Consider the following 19670-nt stretch of genomic DNA (forward strand, 5'->3'; position numbering starts at 1 on the left):
ATAAACACACACAACGCCCGGTCTGGAAATTGAAGCCGCGATCCTCCAACCACGAGTCCACTGCCCTAACCAGCGGGCCATTGCACCTCCACTGTTGTTGAAGCTCCTCTCCACTATGCCAGCTCTACATTAACCCCCATTCCCACTTTTCCCCCCAGAATTTCTCCCTCCGACAACCGCCTGGAATCGTTTTCCTTCAACTGCCTTTTCCTGCAGATGTTGACCTACATCAGTTTTATCAGTACACCAAAGGCATCAATCAAGCTCACTGGTCTTGGAAGGTTTGCAATGGTTCATGGGAATGGCTCCAAACTCAGCAAAAACAAAGTGGTGCTGGGGCTGAGCTTAACAATAACAACAATAAAAAGATCGGTCAAGAACAAACAGAAATATTAAATACTACAGATTTGAATGCAAACTTTTCATTCGTTTGAAACTATTCAGTGTAAGAGCAGGAAAATGGTACTTGTTATGAAGTGAATTTTCATATATAAGTTTGAAAATATGTAAATAACAACTAAATAAATTTCATAAAAAAAAATTATCCTTTCCTTCTTGGGACACAAAACTCTGTAATGCCCCAAAGGTTCTCTTTCCTGCCACAACAAAGTTGGCAATAGGTTGCCAAATTTGAACTCAAAACACAAGAAGACTGAGTAGACACTAGAAGGAAACTTGTTTATCCAGGCTTGGCTCTTTATCTAACAACACAGAAAAGTATTTTTCGATGTTATTATTATTATTATTATTATTATCATTATTATTATTATCATTATTATCATTATTATCATTATTATTATTATCATTATTATCATTATCATTATTATCATTATTATTATCATTATCATTATTATTATTATTATTCAGGTCACTGCCTGGAATTGAACTCAGAATCTTGGGGTTAGTAGTATTTTGCTAGCTCGAACCCCACCCCAAAATCTTTTATGAGCACCCAGGGTGTCATATGAACCCCAGTTGAGAACCACTGATATAGAGAAAAATATGCTTCATGACAACTGATGCTTTAAAGAGCCTCTAAGCAAAGTAGTTAATCTATTTGACTTTATGTTGCACAGGAGACCAAACAAAAAAATCACTGGTGCACTTTAAATGAAAAGTTATAAAAATTAAACTGTTCTAATGAACACATTCAGAAGATGTATATGATACTACGGATAAGCTTATTAACCCTTTAGAATTTAAACTGACCATATCTGGCCCAAATATTCTACCCATTTTATATTCAAACTGACCACAGCCAGTCTTCTCTAAAAATGTCCTCTAAAAATAATCACATCATCAAAATCTCAAAACAAGATAATACCTGATTAAAGCAAAATGATGTGAATGAATAGGCATTACATTTGACTGAGTGATCTAAATGCCAAAAAGTTAATTATACTTATGTATAACAAGATGATGAATAACATGTATTTCAAGTTGGTCGCAAGCATTCAGTATGCATTTTCTTAACCCTTTAGTGTTTAAACCAGCCTTATCAGGCCAAAATTGTCTTCCTGTTTTATTCTCAAACCAGCCAGCTCTGACCTCTCACACCTACCCTACAAAGTCATTCTGAAAAGGAACAGGGACATCATCAAAATCTCAGAGTTACAAGATGCTGTACAATTAATTTAAAACATTGTAATTAAACAGGCTTTACATTTGACAGAGTAATCTGAATGCTAAAGGGTTAAACCTTAATCTGTGGTATACTTAGATACTCCTTGTGGTATACCAGTGTACCATTTTAGAATCCCTGCTCTAAGTTATAGACAGTGTTACTTTAAGAATTCAGGTAATATCTGTTGTATTCATATATTAGCGGTTTGTGTGTATGTTGGCTTTATTTCAGTGGATTCATCTTTATTAACGAAGTAATTTGGCTATCTACTGTTGGCATATTCAATAAAACCTGTGATCCGAGTAATAACTATCATGTGATCATTGCCACTTTAACACAGTCAATTCATTTTTCAGAAGAATTGTTGAACCAGTCAAAGTTCTCAATAGGTGATGCACATCAAGAATGGTTGTTGGGTGAACATTGTTGAATGATGTGAGTAGGAAGAGGCTGTGAAATGGGAAAACTGAAGAGGTAGATAGGGATGGTCTCTTGATACTAAGCTTCACAAAAGAGAGGATGAAGGACTTTGAACAGTGGAGAGAAGCTATGTTGAAACTGACCCATTCAACCCATGCTTGTATGCAAAATTATCAGGTCTGTCCGAATTTTGAATAAAGAAAACAAGTGATCAAATGTTATATTTAATTGAAATTTAATCATCAATGTACTTTCCCTGATTATCTATGACTTCCTTCCATCTATTTACAAGCCTTTTAATCCCATCAATGTAAAACTCTTTAGGTTTCAAAGGAAAGAGCTCTGAAATGTCAGTTTCGACCTCCTCCTGGCTTGCGAAAGTTGTGTCCCCCAAATGATTCTGTACACTATGAAACAAATGGTAGTCTGAAGAGAGGGCCTTTGTTGCCAGCAGAGGTAGGAGCTCTCTGAACTTTGTCCAGCCTAATCTTATTCTCACAGCTATGCTCTCAGAGCATCCACCTCCACTACTAACTTAGTGTTTATTAGGTGTTTATTATACCTGTGCATCTTCTACATACAAAAGCTCATTTCCCTGTTAACCATCCTCTGATATTACTGAAAATTTATGTGTCCAAAGCTTACATCGGGTTGCATCTTATGGAGTTTCTACCTACCGCTTTTCTAGAAATTGAGCAGGGCCATCTACCTGAAGGGATTTGTGATTTGTCTACCTTAAAGAATATGAGGAGTTTAGATCTAAATGAACATGTACAATAAGTCCTGTAATAGGTCGTCTGTTAGGTTCCAAGTTCACAGCTGAGGCTGCAACTAGGGCTTCTGAGTTAGCAGGTATATATTATGTTAGAAAAAGGACAACAAAAACCAAGGCAGGACGAGTATCTCAAGTCATTTAGAATATTTGGCACCTGTGCTGGTGGCACGTAAAAAGCACCCACTACACTCACGGAGTGGTTGGCGTTAGGAAGGGCATCCAGCTGTAGAAACACTGCCAGATCAGACTGGAGCCTGGTGCAGCCTCCTGGTTTCCCAGACCTCAGTCGAACCGTCCAACCCATGCTAACACGGAAAGCGGACTTTAAACGATGATGATGATGATCTTAAGGTGAATTTGAAGTCTTGCAACTGTTTCTGGGATATCCCATGTGATAAGCTAGCATGTCTGTACACTGGTTCTTCAGAGATAAGGTGAGTATGTATGAAAGTTCTAGGTGAGGAAACTCACAGTTTATAAGGAATAGAATAGTAAATAGAAGAATAAAGAGTAAAACAGTAGATGGAAGAATACGGACAGGAAAATAAAGTACACAGCTCATCTTCTTCAAGAGGGTATGGAGCTTGGTCCATACTTTCATGAAGGTATTGGCCCTTAAGTATAATTCCAGGTGAGTCCAGGCAGCATTTTGGCAGTATTTTGTAGCATCACTACAGACAGATATGGATAGTGAGTGAGTGAATAGAAGAGAAAGGAGGAACAGTGAAAAGACAGGGGTGGGGAAAGAATGAATGAGAGCGAAAGTAAAATAAAATTTTAAAAATCAGAATCAAAAATATAAAATAAAGATAAAGATATAGGCGCAGGAGTGGCTGTGTGGTAAGTAGCTTGTTTACCAACCACATGGTTCCAGGTTCAGTCCTACCGCGTGGCACCTTGGGCAAGTGTCTTCTACTATAGCCTCGGGCCGACCAAAGCCTTGTGAGTGGATTTGGTAGACGGAAACTGAAAGAAGCCCGTCGTATATATGTATATATATATATGTGTGTGTGTCTGTGTTTGTCCCCCTAGCATTGCTTGACAATCGATGCTGGTGTGTTTATGTCCCCGTCACTTAGCGGTTCGGCAAAAAGAGACCAATAGAATAAGTACTGGGCTTACAAAGAATAAGTCCCGGGGTCGAGTTGCTCGATTAGAAGGCAGTGCTCTAGCATGGCCACATACATATGACTGAAACAAGTAAAAGAGAGTAAAGAGAGTATAAGATGCCAGTAATATTCTTCATAAGGATCAGTTTGGGGTGAGAGCTCAGGTATTAAGGTCTTGGTAAGGTGGAGGAGGAAGACATTTATGTCTATTAATTAAATAGATAAATTCCAGGTGCAGTGTGGTCAGACTAGGTATTGGAAAGCAAATGATACTTTAACAATGAAGGTGGATTGCCATAGCACTGTGACTGGTTTGCCATTGGACCTTTCAAATATGCTTTTGGAGAGGGGGAGGGAGAGAGAGAGAGAAAGAGAGAGAGAGGATGAGTTTATTGAAGCTTAATATTTCATATACATTAAGGTTTTACCTTCAATGTTTTCGTTTGGTTGTCAAATTCATTGTCAGGAATGTACAGTAGTATATACGAAGATACATAGTGATAAGTTAAAGCGAACAGGAAGTACAGTATTTGGTTGCAAGCATAAACCCCCCCATCTAAACCAAAGAGACAGACAGAGATGAAGAGGATACTATATCCTTTTACTGATTTGATATCAGTCATTGACTGTGGTCATGCTGGGGCCACTGCTTTCCCCGAGTACAGACGATTGTATCATTTCCAATATTATTTTCATTGACTGCTGCTTATCTTATCGACTTCAAAAAGATCAAAAGCAAAATGCACCACCAAGATCTGAACACAAAATATAAAATGACACAAACTAAATACCACAAGGTATTTCGTGTGATTCTCTACTATCCATATTCCAAAGCACCCCCCACCAACCATACTTTGATGTTCTCATGTTCTCTATAGGTTACAAGAAAACAGTCTTTTATTTCACATAATGAATGAATGAATGAGTGTTTGTGGGGCAGAGAGAGAGAGAGAGAGAGAGAGAGAGAGAGAGAGAGAGAGAAACTGTCTGTTTTAAGAGGATCCTTACTCTCTTTTCTCTTTCCACTCTTTTACTTGTTTCAGTCATTTGACTGCGGCCATGCTGGAGCACCGCCTTTAGTTGAGCAACTCAACCCCGGGACTTATTCTTTTTGTAAGCCCAGTACTTATTCTATCAGTCTCTTTTGCCGAACCGCTAAGTGACGGGGACGTAAACACACCAGCATCGGTTGTCAAGAAATACTAGGGGGACAAACACAGACACACAAACACACACATACATATATATAGATACATATCCATATATACGACAGGCTTCTTTCAGTTTCCGTCTACCAAATCCACTCACAAGGCTTTGGTTGGCCCAGGGCTATAGCAGAAGACACTTGCCCAAGATGCCACGCAGTGGGACTGAACCTGGAACCATGTGGTTGGTTAGCAAGCTACTTACCACACAGCCACTCCTGCGCCTTAGGTTATAATTGTAAACATTTTGTTTGAAAATATTGAAGTAAAGGGCAGCAAGCTGGCAGAAACGTTAGCACGCCGGGCGAAATGCTTGGCGGTATTTCGTCTGCCACTACGTTCTGAGTTCAAATTCTGCCAAGGTCGACTTTGCCTTTCATCCTTTCGGGCTCGTTAAATTAAGTACCAGTTACGCACTGGGGTCGATGTAACCGACTTAATCTCTTTATCTGTCCTTGTTTGTCCCCTCTGTGTTTAGCCCATTCATCATCATCATCATCGTTTAACGTCCGTTTTCCACGCTAGCATGGGTTGGACGGTTCGAACGGGGTCTGGAAAGCCAGGGGCTGGACCAGGCTCCAGTCTGATCTGGCAGAGTTTCTACAGCTGGATGCCCTTCCTAACGCCAACCACTCCGCGAGTGTAGTGGGTGCTTTTTACATGACAAACAAGGACAGACAAACAGATTAAGTTGATTACATCGACCCCAGTGCATAACTGGTACTTAATTTATTGACCCTGAAAGGATGAAAGGCAAAGTCTACCTCAGCGGAATTTGAACTCAGAACGTAACAGCAGATAAAATACAGCTACGCATTTCGCCCGGCATGCTAACATTTCTGCCAGCTCACCGCCGTGTATATATATCCATATATATAATTATTACACATGTATATATATGTATATATATATATACGGCAAAAAGAAAATGCAGGGAATATAGAAATGACATATATCAACTGTTAGACAGTCTTTGCATATGTATATATTCTTACAAATGTTTTAGAATAAATAAATAGCCAGCCTCTCCTGGCACCTGTGCCGGTGGCATGTAAAAGGCACCCACTACACTCATGGAGTGGTTAGTGTTAGGAAGGGCATCCAGCTGTAGAAACACTGCCAGATCAGAATGTCAGATCATGTGACAGTACCAATGCTGGAGCACCATCTTTGGTCGAACAATTGACCACAGGATTCATCTTTGTAAGCTTAGTACTTATTCTATCGGTCTCTTTTGCTAAACCACTAAGTTATGGGAATGTGAACACAGCAACATCATTTGTCAAACAATGGTGAGGGTACAAACACAGAGACACACCCACAAATATACACATATATACGACAGTCTTCTTTCAGTTTCTGTGTACAAAATACACTCTCAAGGCTTTGGTTGGCCAGTGGCTATAATATATATATAATATATATAATATATATATATATATCCATATCCATATACATATATATATCCATACACACACACACACACATACACATATATACACCAGAGTAAGCACATAAATGTAAAACAAGGTGGAAAAATAGTACTCAAATACCAGAGGTAGAGTAATATGCTTTATTTAAAAGCAGCAGAAATGTAGCAAAAGCTGTTACTCAGAGTTTCATGTTCCCATTTGTCGAACAGTTTTAACAAAATTGTCCAACGAACGGGAACATGAAACTCTGAGTAACATCTTTTGTTATATTTCTGCTGCTTTTAAATAAAGCATGCATATATATATATAAAATTATTTGAGGGAATATTAATCCTAACTTATAGGGAAAAATTCAATTTAGAAATACTAAATCAAATTTCACACAATATAATATATATATATATATAAAAATTAGAAAAAACCCACCTTTTATCAATTCAAAATGAACATTTAAATTACACCATCTAGAAAATTACATATAATAGAATGTTTTTATTATTTTTTATTATTTTTTTTGCAATTTACTAATCATCAGTATATTATTGTTATTTTAATATTTCTATTATATGTAATTTTCTAGATGGTGTAATTTAATTGTTCATTTTGAATTGATAAAAGGTGTTTTTTTCTAATTATATATATATATATTATATATTATATATATATGCATATATAAAATCAAAATAACTAACAGGATATCAAAAAGCGATGCTTGTAAGCTATGACACCAGTAAGCTTTGTGCATTTCTTGGGAATGTCTATTCTTAGCTACAAAAACACAACATGGATTTCTTTCATCTTTGTTGCTCTGTGAAAGTATTTTACTAAAATGTATTGATGCGTCCAACTGATTAAATTCTATTTATATTTGTGCAGCTGATGACAGCCTTGCATTTAAATTGACGTAATGATTGCATTGTCCAATTAAATGGAGCCACTTGAAACGGTCGTACTGCATCACCTCTGGATATCCTGTTTCTTACTTTGATTTTATTCACCTTACTTCGAGGTGTGTGGACAATACCGGATTAACTTCGTGCTTCAACTTAAGTACCTAATTCAACTGAATCTCAGTTATTTCTTATATCCATATATATATATATTTTTTTTTTACTACCCATAAGGGGCCAAACACAGAGGGGACAAACAAGGACAGACAAACAGATTAAGTTGATTACATCGACCCCAGTGCATAACTGGTACTTAATTTATTGACCCTGAAAGGATGAAAGGCAAAGTCTACCTCAGCGGAATTTGAACTCAGAACGTAACAGCAGATAAAATACAGCTACGCATTTCGCCCGGCATGCTAACATTTCTGCCAGCTCACCGCCGTGTATATATATCCATATATATATAATTATTACACATGTATATATATGTATATATATATATACGGCAAAAAGAAAATGCAGGGAATATAGAAATGACATATATCAACTGTTAGACAGTCTTTGCATATGTATATATTCTTACAAATGTTTTAGAATAAATAAATAGCCAGCCTCTCCTGGCACCTGTGCCGGTGGCATGTAAAAGGCACCCACTACACTCATGGAGTGGTTAGTGTTAGGAAGGGCATCCAGCTGTAGAAACACTGCCAGATCAGAATGTCAGATCATGTGACAGTACCAATGCTGGAGCACCATCTTTGGTCGAACAAATTGACCACAGGATTCAGTCTTTGTAAGCTTAGTACTTATTCTATCGGTCTCTTTTGCTAAACCACTAAGTTATGGGAATGTGAACACAGCAACATCATTTGTCAAACAATGGTGAGGGTACAAACACAGAGACACACACACAAATATACACATATATACGACAGTCTTCTTTCAGTTTCTGTGTACAAAATACACTCTCAAGGCTTTGGTTGGCCAGTGGCTATAATATATATATATATATATATATATATATATATATATCCATATCTATATCCATATACATATATATATCCATACACACACACACACACATACACATATATACACCAGAGTAAGCACATAAATGTAAAACAAGGTGGAAAAAATAGTACTCAAATACCAGAGGTAGAGTAATATGCTTTATTTAAAAGCAGCAGAAATGTAGCAAAAGCTGTTACTCAGAGTTTCATGTTCCCATTTGTCGAACAGTTTTAACAAAATTGTCCAACGAACGGGAACATGAAACTCTGAGTAACATCTTTTGTTATATTTCTGCTGCTTTTAAATAAAGCATGCATATATATATATATAAAATTATTTGAGGGAATATTAATCCTAACTTATAGGGAAAAATTCAATTTAGAAATACTAAATCAAATTTCACACAATATAATATATATATATATATAAAAATTAGAAAAAACCCACCTTTTATCAATTCAAAATGAACATTTAAATTACACCATCTAGAAAATTACATATAATAGAATGTTTTTATTATTTTTTATTATTTTTTTTGCAATTTACTTAATCATCAGTATATTATTGTTATTTTAATATTTCTATTATATGTAATTTTCTAGATGGTGTAATTTAATTGTTCATTTTGAATTGATAAAAGGTGTTTTTTTTCTAATTTATATATATATATATATATATATATATGCATATATAAAATCAAAATAACTAACAGGATATCAAAAAGCGATGCTTGTAAGCTATGACACCAGTAAGCTTTGTGCATTTCTTGGGAATGTCTATTCTTAGCTACAAAAGCAACAACATGGATTTCTTTCATCTTTGTTGCTCTGTGAAAGTATTTTACTAAAATGTATTGATGCGTCCAACTGATTAAATTCTATTTATATTTGTGCAGCTGATGACAGCCTTGCATTTAAATTGACGTAATGATTGCATTGTCCAATTAAATGGAGCCACTTGAAACGGTCGTACTGCATCACCTCTGGATATCCTGTTTCTTACTTTGATTTTATTCACCTTACTTCGAGGTGTGTGGACAATACCGGATTAACTTCGTGCTTCAACTTAAGTACCTAATTCAACTGAATCTCAGTTATTTCTTATATCCATATATATATATATTTTTTTTTTTACTACCCATAAGGGGCCAAACACAGAGGGGACAAACAAGGACAGACAAACAGATTAAGTTGATTACATCGACCCCAGTGCATAACTGGTACTTAATTTATTGACCCTGAAAGGATGAAAGGCAAAGTCTACCTCAGCGGAATTTGAACTCAGAACGTAACAGCAGATAAAATACAGCTACGCATTTCGCCCGGCATGCTAACATTTCTGCCAGCTCACCGCCGTGTATATATATCCATATATATAATTATTACACATGTATATATATGTATATATATATATATACGGCAAAAAGAAAATGCAGGGAATATAGAAATGACATATATCAACTGTTAGACAGTCTTTGCATATGTATATATTCTTACAAATGTTTTAGAATAAATAAATAGCCAGCCTCTCCTGGCACCTGTGCCGGTGGCATGTAAAAGGCACCCACTACACTCATGGAGTGGTTAGTGTTAGGAAGGGCATCCAGCTGTAGAAACACTGCCAGATCAGAATGGAGCCTGGTGCAGCCTCCTGGCTTAGCAGACCCCGGTCGAACCGTCCAACCCATGCTAGCATGGAAAGCGGATGTTAAACGATGATGATGATGATGAAATAGACATAACCTGGAAACATGTCATTAGGAAACAAACTTTTTAACCACACAACAACGACTGCACCTATGTACATGTGAAAACATTCTTACATATATTTTTTCAATCCATAAAATATATACTTAAAATAAATTATATAAAGCTTTCTTGTTTTTAAAGCAACACAGTCTTACTTACATATACCATTTCCAATGCATATTTAAAGAGAAGATGGGGGGAAAGAAAGGGCAAAGTACAAACTCTTGCAGGTAAGGCTGCTCTATCAACAACCACTCCAACAAGAAGAACAACACTCCGAGATGCTAGCACAGATATCATGACAATGACATTGATAATAACAGCAACCATAATGACAGTGTGTGTGTGTGTGTGTGTTTGTGTGTGTGTGTGTTTGTGTGTATGTGTGTATGTGTGTGTGTGTTTGTGTGTATGTGTGTATGTGTGTGTGTGTTTGTGTGTTTGTTGTGTGTGTGTGTGTGTGTGTGTGTGATGCAGGTAGGTGTCTGTCATTAGGAATTTTATCTTATAAAAGGATTTTGATCAAGAATTTAATTTAAGCATGAATTTTAATATAGGCAGAGGCTGCTATCAATGAAGCGTCAACCGATATGTTTTGATCAGACATATTCTACATTGAAAATCTGAACAGCTTTCAACTTCCTAGCTTTTCATTTGTTCACTGGCAAAGAATCAAACAAACACTAGAAGTATTGACCATTAAAATAAAATCACAGTTCAAAACAAGCCTCTTACCATTCTTGGCTGTTCGTAGAATAATCAAATTATTAATCCGACCAGATGATCTGATACTGGATATATTGCATTTTACTTTTAGGGAAAATATAAAATTATTAGATTTATAATAATCAGGATGTTTACAGGTATTCATAAAATAACATTTTACATTTTTGGGTTTTTTTCTTTTATGAAATTCAACAAAGTTAAAGAATTTTTGTTTTCTTTGAACTTAAACTTATTAAGGGCTCTTTATTTTTAAGAGATTTAACAAGTTTGCTTCCCCATAAATTAGTGACTTGAAGTTCAATAGCGTTTGTTCTATGACTGAAAATATTCTATAATGAAACACTGAGGTTTACTAACTACAGGATCTGGAGTTCAAGTATTACTATATACACTGACAGAGGGCGGCAAGCTGGCAGAATCGTTAGCGTGCCAGGTGAAATGCGTAGCCATATTTCGTCTGTCGTTATGTTCTGAGTTCAAATTTCGCCGAAGTTGATTTTGCCTTTCATCCTTTCGGGGTCGATAAATTAAGTACCAGTTTCACACTGGGGTCAATGTAATCGACTTAATCCCTTTGTCTGTCCTTGTTTGTCACCTCTACGTTTAGCCCCTTGTGGGTAGTAAAGAAATATATATACACTAACAGACAAAAAGAATTTTGCTTGATTAACAACCAGTTCTATTTGTAATGGCAAGGTATTCAACTGCAAAATCAAATATCCAACATTGTGTAAAATACCTAAATTCCCAAAACCCAAAACCCACCATAACTGTGTTGGTTAACCAGAAAGCTTTATATAATTTTTTAAAAACATATATTTTATGGATTGAAAAATTATATTCTTACTCAAAGCAGATTTATCTATTAGTTAAAAGTGAAAACCAACATACTGCTTCTCAGAAGAGAAAAACATCCAGTATTCTTTGCAAACTATTTCCTTCCCAATCCCATTTTCTTTCCTTTATAAAAATATATAGATATTAATAATCCAGAGAGAAATCTATTGCTTTAGAATAAGCATGACATTGTATAGTGGAGGCGCGTGGCTTAGTGGTTAGGGTGTTGAACTCATGATCATAAGGTTGTGGTTTCGATTCCTGGATCAGGCAATGCGTTGTGTTCTTGAGCAAAACACATCATTTCACATTGCTCCAGTCCACTCAGCTGGCAAAAATGAGCAATCCTATGACGGACTGGCGTCTCATCCAGGCAGGGAATTTCTATGCCACTGAAACCGGGAAACCGACCCTTATGAGCCTGGCATGGCTTGAGAAGGAACATTTTATATATATATATGACATTGTATCCCATACATAATTATTACAATTGGAGGACATAGAATTATGGTTCAATATGATACCTGGTATTTAATTCTATCAGCAAGGAAATAAAATCTTGATTGACACAGCTTAACCCTTTCATTACCATATTTATTTTGAGATGTTCTGTGTTTCTTTCAGTTATTTAAAATATAACAAAGAATTTAGTAAAATAACTTAGTTATCATTAAGCTAGTATTAGGAACATAAATTGTGACTAAGGTTTGGTGGAAGATTTTAATTCAAAACTTATGAAAACAAGACATTTGTACTACAGAGCCAGAGGCGGTTTCAGCTGGGTTGGTAACGAAAGAGTTAACAGGCAGTTGGATTACTAACCAAAGACTTAGTGGATCATTTTGTCTTTAACACTATTGTGCTATGTACATGTACCCTATTCAATAAAGTGTAATGTATCATATGTATGTTACCTATGTAAGGTGTGAAAAGACTGTATAGTCGACAAATGTTTCATTAGTTTAGAATACCGAAGTGTAAATCCATTTGAGACTTGGACAATAATAGAGGGGCTCACACTGAAGTTCCGTTGGAATTTCAGCAATTACTGCATTAAAGGGGCCCTAACCCTTTCATTACTGTATTTATTTTGAGATGCTCTGTGTTTCTTTCAATTATTTTAAATATAACAAAGAATTTAGAAAAATAACTTAGTTATCATTAAGCTGGTGTTAGGAACATAAATTGTGACAAAGGTTTGGTGGAAGATTTTAACTCAAAACTTAAGTAAACAAGACATTTGTACTACAGAGCCAGAGGCGGTTTCGGCCGGGTTGGTAATGAAAGGGTTAATATTATTCATGAACAAGAGGTTGTGAAGACAGTAAAATGATAACAAATGTACTTTTTAACAACCTGGAATTCATTCAGTAATATATATTCTCAAGTAATATTTTCTTAAATTTTAGGTAAATGATGTTACTTGCTTATAAGAAAGAAAAATTAAAAATTACTCCCACATATTCCAAAACTTTCCAGACAGTTATTTTGTTAATAATATTAAGATTTGTTAGATTTTCATTTCGTGGGAGAGATATTCAAGAGATTTTATCATCAATGTGAATAATCATTTTAGTATTAAAACGATTTTTTAGAGAAAAAACCCAAAAAACAAACAAACATGAATAAGTAGAATAATCATTATAAAACATTACTTTCCCAAAATATTAATCAGTAATCAGTGACAATTCAGAAAACATTAATAAATTATTCATTGTAACAGATGCTACAGAATCGTTACTTGACGAAGTGAAAGAAATACATTCTAGCAGCGTTCATTGCTTTGTTCTATTTCGATCTAATTTGGAAAATAACAAATTCCATTGGCTACTCTGATTGATGAGCTTGATGCTTATTAAAATTCTAATTACTGTTGTAGCGTTTGTTACCATGGAAACTGTATTGAAACAAAAGACAATTATCGTATATTTATGACAATAGCAGCGTGAAAGGTGTTTATAAGCCATTTAAGAAACACACAAAAACCGTTAGATTCACTTCAACATTTAAATTTAATTTGTCAAAATATTTTCGTTGCTTTGAGACCATGACCTGTTATAAAGTTTTGTCAGTGAACAGATAACAGTTTCAAAGCGATGAAAATATTTTGACAAATTAAATTTAAATGTTGAAGTGAATCTAACGGTTTTTGTGTGTTTCTTAAATGGCTTATAAACACCTTCCACGCTGCAATTGTTTTCGTTCCAGCACACGATCTCAGATCAAGTCACTTGCTATGCGAGTACATCTCCGTATATTTATAAACATTGCTAATATCACTAACCACTTCAAGTTGGTGTAGAATCGTTCTAACGAATAACATAAATTAAAATACGGAAACTATTACATATTACTAGGACAGCCGTGAGGTGCAATGTTGAACAAGATATAAAGCTCTTTGTAAACCAAAGTATTTCCTTGCTCAAGCAGCTACAAGGAACCTAAGCCCGACATGGGTAGCTTGTAATTGAGTATGAAAAACACATTCAGGACTGAAAAAGCACATGCAGTCATCAAACTGAATAAAATTCTTTGTACATATTAAAATTGCATCTTGGGCAAGTGTCTTCTGCTATAGCCCCGGGCCGACCAATGCCTTGTGAGTGGATTTGGTAGACGGAAACTGAAAGAAGCCTGTCGTATATATGTATATATATATATATGTGTGTATGTATGTGTTTGTGTGTCTATGTTTGTCCCCCTAGCATTGCTTGACAACCGATGCTTGTGTGTTTATGTCCCCGTCACTTAGCGGTTCGGCAAAAGAGACCGATAGAATAAGTACTGGGCTTACAAAGAATAAGTCCCGGGGTCGATTTGCTCGACTAAAAGGCGGTGCTCCAGCATGGCCGCAGTCAAATGACTGAAACAAGTAAAAGAGTAAAAGAGTAATGAAAACACATTTTTCTCTGTGGATAGTGTGCTTTTGTGTGTGTGTGTGTGTGTGTGTGTGCCATTCTTGTGTGTGTTCCTTGTGATTTTTCTGGTTCAACGGATCTTCTATCCGAATATTGTTGTCTTCTTATTGCTTCAAGTTTGTTGGGGTTGATTCTGTCCTCATTATTGAACACCCATGTTGTTTTCAGTGGGAGACCTATGCATGTGTGTACATGTGGTGTGTATAAGTATGTATGGATATAGGTAAACATATGTGTGTGTATGTATATATATGTGTGTGTGTATGTATATGTGTGTGTATGTATATATGTGTGTATGTATATATGTGTGTGTGTGTGTATGTATATGCGTGTGTATGTGTGTGTGTGTGTGTGTGTGTTTGAAACCGAAATTCGAAAGTGCGTTGTTGAAATTTGATTATATGTAAACTACTTGTGAGATATTATCAAAGAATTGACAGTAAGAAAATTCCTGAGAAGAGAAAGAAATACAACAATATAAAGTATTACCATATTTTTGTAATCCATCCGAGTTGTGAATATCAACTCTTCTTAACAATTCCATTGAAGTATACAAATAAACACAGACGTGAGCAGATCAAAGATGCTTTTTACTAAAGGACTAGAATATCAAACTGTCAGGAATTTCTGTGTGTGGGACTAAACCCGCACCTTATCCTGTAGCAAAGGAAAAGAGGAGTACTTGAAATGCCAGAAGGAAATGAAATATATGACAAAATCACTGGCTTATGGGAAAGGAAAAGGAAAATAAACCAATTGTTAGTATTGTTTTGCTACTAAACTTAGATTCTGGATTCTCTTTCAACAAACAGAAATCAGCTTATAATGTTCTAAGTTACTCATCATTATACATAATCTACCGTTGTAGTGTCTTCAGATTTTCAGTTATGTTTCAATAAACTAGTGTCTTGCATAACATAAAAATGTAGAAGTGGGAAAGAAACAGGAAGATATGAAACATTTTGTAGCTGCTTTGGTTTTGTGACTTTTTACATTTTAGACAAGACACATCATTTACATTTCAAAAGCATTACACTAAAGAAGGACTAAGATATAAAAAAAAAATATCCTTCTATTTATATGATCAGTTTGAAGAGAAGGTCAATGACTTTATTATAATATAAACTCTTCTAGAGTGAGGCATATGGTAAATGAGTTCGTTAGTGGCATTAACATTCAATTTGAACTGCTACTGGATAGGGGTTTATGTGGAAATGTGTAAAAGAAAGTAGTTTCTGCAGAATGTAGTTCCAGGATGAAGGAGTAGGTTTAATACTGGGTCTGTAATTTATGTTTCCCTTTTGACAAAGCATCAGAAAATTAAATCAAAATAAAATCTTTAGTTAAAATAATGATTCTCTTTAACCCTTTCATTACTGTATTTATTTCGAGATGCTCTGTGTTTCTTTCAATTAATTTTAAATATAACAAAGAATTTAGTAAAATAACTTAGTTATCATTAAGCTAGTGTTAGGAACATCAATTGTGACTAAGGTTTGGTGAAAGATTTTAATTCAAAACTTATGAAAACAAGACGTTTGTGCTACAGAGCCAGAGGTGGTTTTGCTGGGTTGGTAACGAAAATGTTTTTCAAGAACTAAAATGGCTAAGTAAATGGGGTACTGAGATACCAACTCAAAGCTCTTTAGTTCAGTTCTACTGCAGATATTTTCTTATGCATTTTTGGTCAATGAATTGAATTCTGCACTGCCCCAGTTCAGCCATTTGTTGAGAGTAGCCGATTCAAAACATCATCTACTTTAACCCTACCACCTGTCCCTTGGGTACCATTAGTGGAGTCCACTTTACTGCCAGAGTCCAGGCTAGTTCTCCATCTAAGAACCACTTCCTCTCTTCCTTTGACCTGTGTTGAAGGCCCTTCAAAAGGGTCATGGTTGCTGCACTTACTCATCTGACTAAGTCATACAAAATAAACAAAAGATATTTTGGAATGTTAATATTATTCTGCCAAGGAGGAGATTTCATTTAATACAAGGAAATTGGAATCCAGCACCATCCTTAGAAGCTCATTGGGGGATAAAGGGACAATAACGTTTACTATCTAACTGTTAGAGAAAGTAGAGTTAAACATTGGACCTTTGAATTTCTGAGAATGGATTGGTTCCAGGTTCAGGCCCACTGCCTAACATCTTGAGTGTCTTCTACTGTAGCCTCAGGCTGACCAAAGACTTGTAAGTGGATTTGGTAGACAGAAACCGAAAGAAACCCATCGTGTGTGCACACACACGCATGCACATGTATGTGTCTGTGTTTGTCCCCCATCACTGCATGACAACTAGTGTTTGTGTGTTGGTATCCCTATAACTTAACAGTTCAGCAAAAGAAACCAAACAGAATAAGAACCAATTTAAAAAGCAAAAAAAAAAACCAAAAAAACCTGGAGTTGATCTCATTTGACTAAAATTCTTCAAGATGGTTCCAAGCATGGTCAGAGTCTAATGAGTGAAACGAGTGAAATAAGAGAAAAAAAAATTAATTTATCTTTGATTTAGTTACTAAAATATTGAATCAGCATTTTATCTTGAATCCAAATGAATTTCTTACGTAAAAGCTAATTGATACTAATAAATATTAATAAATGCTAACTTAGGTATGAATATTGATATGTGACAAAATTGATTGGATACTTGATAAATTGATTAGATGAAGTACATGAACAGTTTGCTGGCATTATCTGAGTGGACAGGGTTGGGTACTCAATGTTAATTAAAGCAGACAGGGTATTTGGTGCTACTGAAGGTATACAAACAACTTGCTGTTATCTGAAGTGGATATAGTACCTAACATTGATTTCTTGTTACCCAGAGACAAACCCATTTAAAACTTAGCTAGTGCTTTCATTCTGTTAATCTTGGTATATTTTTGACACTTATTTTATGAAAGCACCGACTAAATTTTAACCCTTTTGTTACAGTATTTATTTTGAAATGCTCTGTGTTTGTTTCAATTACTTTAAATATAACAAAGACTTTAGTAAAATAACTTAGCTATCATTTTGCTAGTGTTACGAACATAAATTGTGACTAAGGTTTGGTGGAAGATTTTAATTCAAAAGTTATGAAAAAAAAAACATTTGTACTGCAGAACCAGAGGTGGTTTCAGCAGGGTTGGTATTGAAAGGGTTAAGAATTGTTTCTTTATTATATATTTTCACACTTTTGTTAACATATTTCTGTTGAGATGCTCAGTATTTCTTTCAATTACTTTAAATATACCAAAGAATTTAGTAAAATAACTTAGTTATCATTAAGCTAGTGTTAGGAACATAAATTGTGACTAAGGTTTGGTTGAAGATTTTAATTCAAAACTTATGAAAACAAGGCATTTGTACTATAAAACCAGAGCCGGTTTCAGCCGGGTTGGTAACAAAAGGGTTAAACATTAACCAAACAAAATTTGTACTTAGAAATGAAAAAAATGATTCTGGCTAAATATATCTGATCTACCACTGTTTCAGTAGAATAAAATGCTCTCATAGAGATTAATATTAACATGTAATAGACTTAAGATACTGGATGCATTTTTCTATAATGACAAATGTTTAGAGATCACACATACTGTTAGTAGTGGAAGAAAAAATCAACAAGCCCGTCATTTGATATTCATGGGTGTGACACAGTGAAGCAAAAGTGTTATGCACACATACAGATAGAGTTTCTTCAAAACAAAAGTTAATTTAAATATGGCTTCCATGCCAGTGCCACGTAAAAGGGCACCATCCGAGCATGATCGTTACCAATGTCGCCTTCATGGCACCTGTGCTGGTGGCACGTGTAAAAAGATTCGAGCGAGGTCGTTGCCAGTACCGCCTGACTGGCCCCTGTGCCGGTGGCACGTAAAAAGCACCCACTACACTCTCAGAGCAGTTGGCGTTAGGAAGGGCATCCAGCTGTAGAAACTCTGCCAGATCAAGATTGAAGCCTGGTGCAGCCATCTGGTTCGCCAGCCCTCAGTCAAAATTGTCCAACCCATGCTAGCATGGAAAGCGGACGTTAAATGATGATGATGATGATGATGATATTAGACTGAACAAGAAACCCAGTCAAGATTCAATACTACTGTGTGGCACCTTGGATAAGTGTCTTGTACTATAGTCTTGGATTAAACAATACCTCGTGTGTAGAATTGGGTAGATTGAAACAGTGAAGAAGCCTGCCATGTCATATGTGTGTGTGCGTCTATGTTGTTCCCCTTTATGCTCTTTCATTTAGCACTTTACTAAATAGAGAGTGATAAAATAAGTACTGGTTTGGAAACTGTACTGAAGCTGACGTGACTAAACCATTAAAGGTAATGTTTCAGAAAATGAATAAAGAGTTATAATAGGCTAAATTTCAATATTAACCAGCATAAGATAAGAGACATCTATAGTGATATAAGTCACTATGTTGAACACCTAAGAGGGGAAACAGAATTAATTCTTAGTTTTAAATGTAAGTGGGGTAAAGTGATTTATGGAATTCAATAAAGAGGGCAAGAGATTTAGAGAGGATTACCTTTGAATAAATAAATCAGAATAAATAAATCGGAAATAAATCGAAATTGATCAAAAATCAATGGAAATTGCAGTTGTGATACCAGTGCCAGTGGCACGTAAAAGAACCATCCGAACATGGCTGTTGCCAGCACCGCCTCAACTGGCCTCTGTGCCGGTGGCGCGTAAAAAGCACCAACCGATCGTGGCCATTGCCAGCCTCACCTGGCACGTAAAAAACACCCACTACACTCACGGAGTGGTTGGCGTTAGGAAGGGCATCCAGCTGTAGAAACCCTGCCAGATCAGACTAGGCCTGGTGCAGCCTCCTGGCTTCCCAGACCTCGGTCGAACCGTCCAACCCATGCTAGCACGGAAAACGGACGTTAAACGATGATGATGATGAAACAATGAAATTAGGGATTCCAACTGAGAAGATATAGGGATTTGTCTCTGAATTTATGACCAGGAAAGGG

The 19670-nt window shown here is 35.8% G+C and overlaps 1 protein-coding gene across 3 annotated transcripts in view; it reads right to left on the reverse strand.

Annotated features, from left to right (window-relative positions):
- LOC115212855 (puratrophin-1-like) overlaps window positions 1-19670 on the reverse strand; it is a 402149-nt gene that overhangs the window by 226388 nt on the left and 156091 nt on the right. Inside the window, exon 1 of one of the 3 annotated variants that reach the window (XM_036503621.1) lies at window positions 15189-15344. The exons of the other annotated variants lie outside the window; for them this stretch is intronic. Within the exon in view, the coding sequence (XP_036359514.1) occupies window positions 15189-15243 (55 nt within the window). The 5' untranslated portion in view covers window positions 15244-15344. Of the gene's footprint in view, window positions 1-15188; window positions 15345-19670 lie in introns of those variants that run through there. 3 annotated transcript variants of the gene reach the window in all.

This window comes from Octopus sinensis, linkage group LG6 (assembly GCF_006345805.1).
Source record: "Octopus sinensis linkage group LG6, ASM634580v1, whole genome shotgun sequence".
Classification (NCBI taxonomy): Eukaryota; Metazoa; Mollusca; class Cephalopoda; order Octopoda; family Octopodidae; genus Octopus; species Octopus sinensis.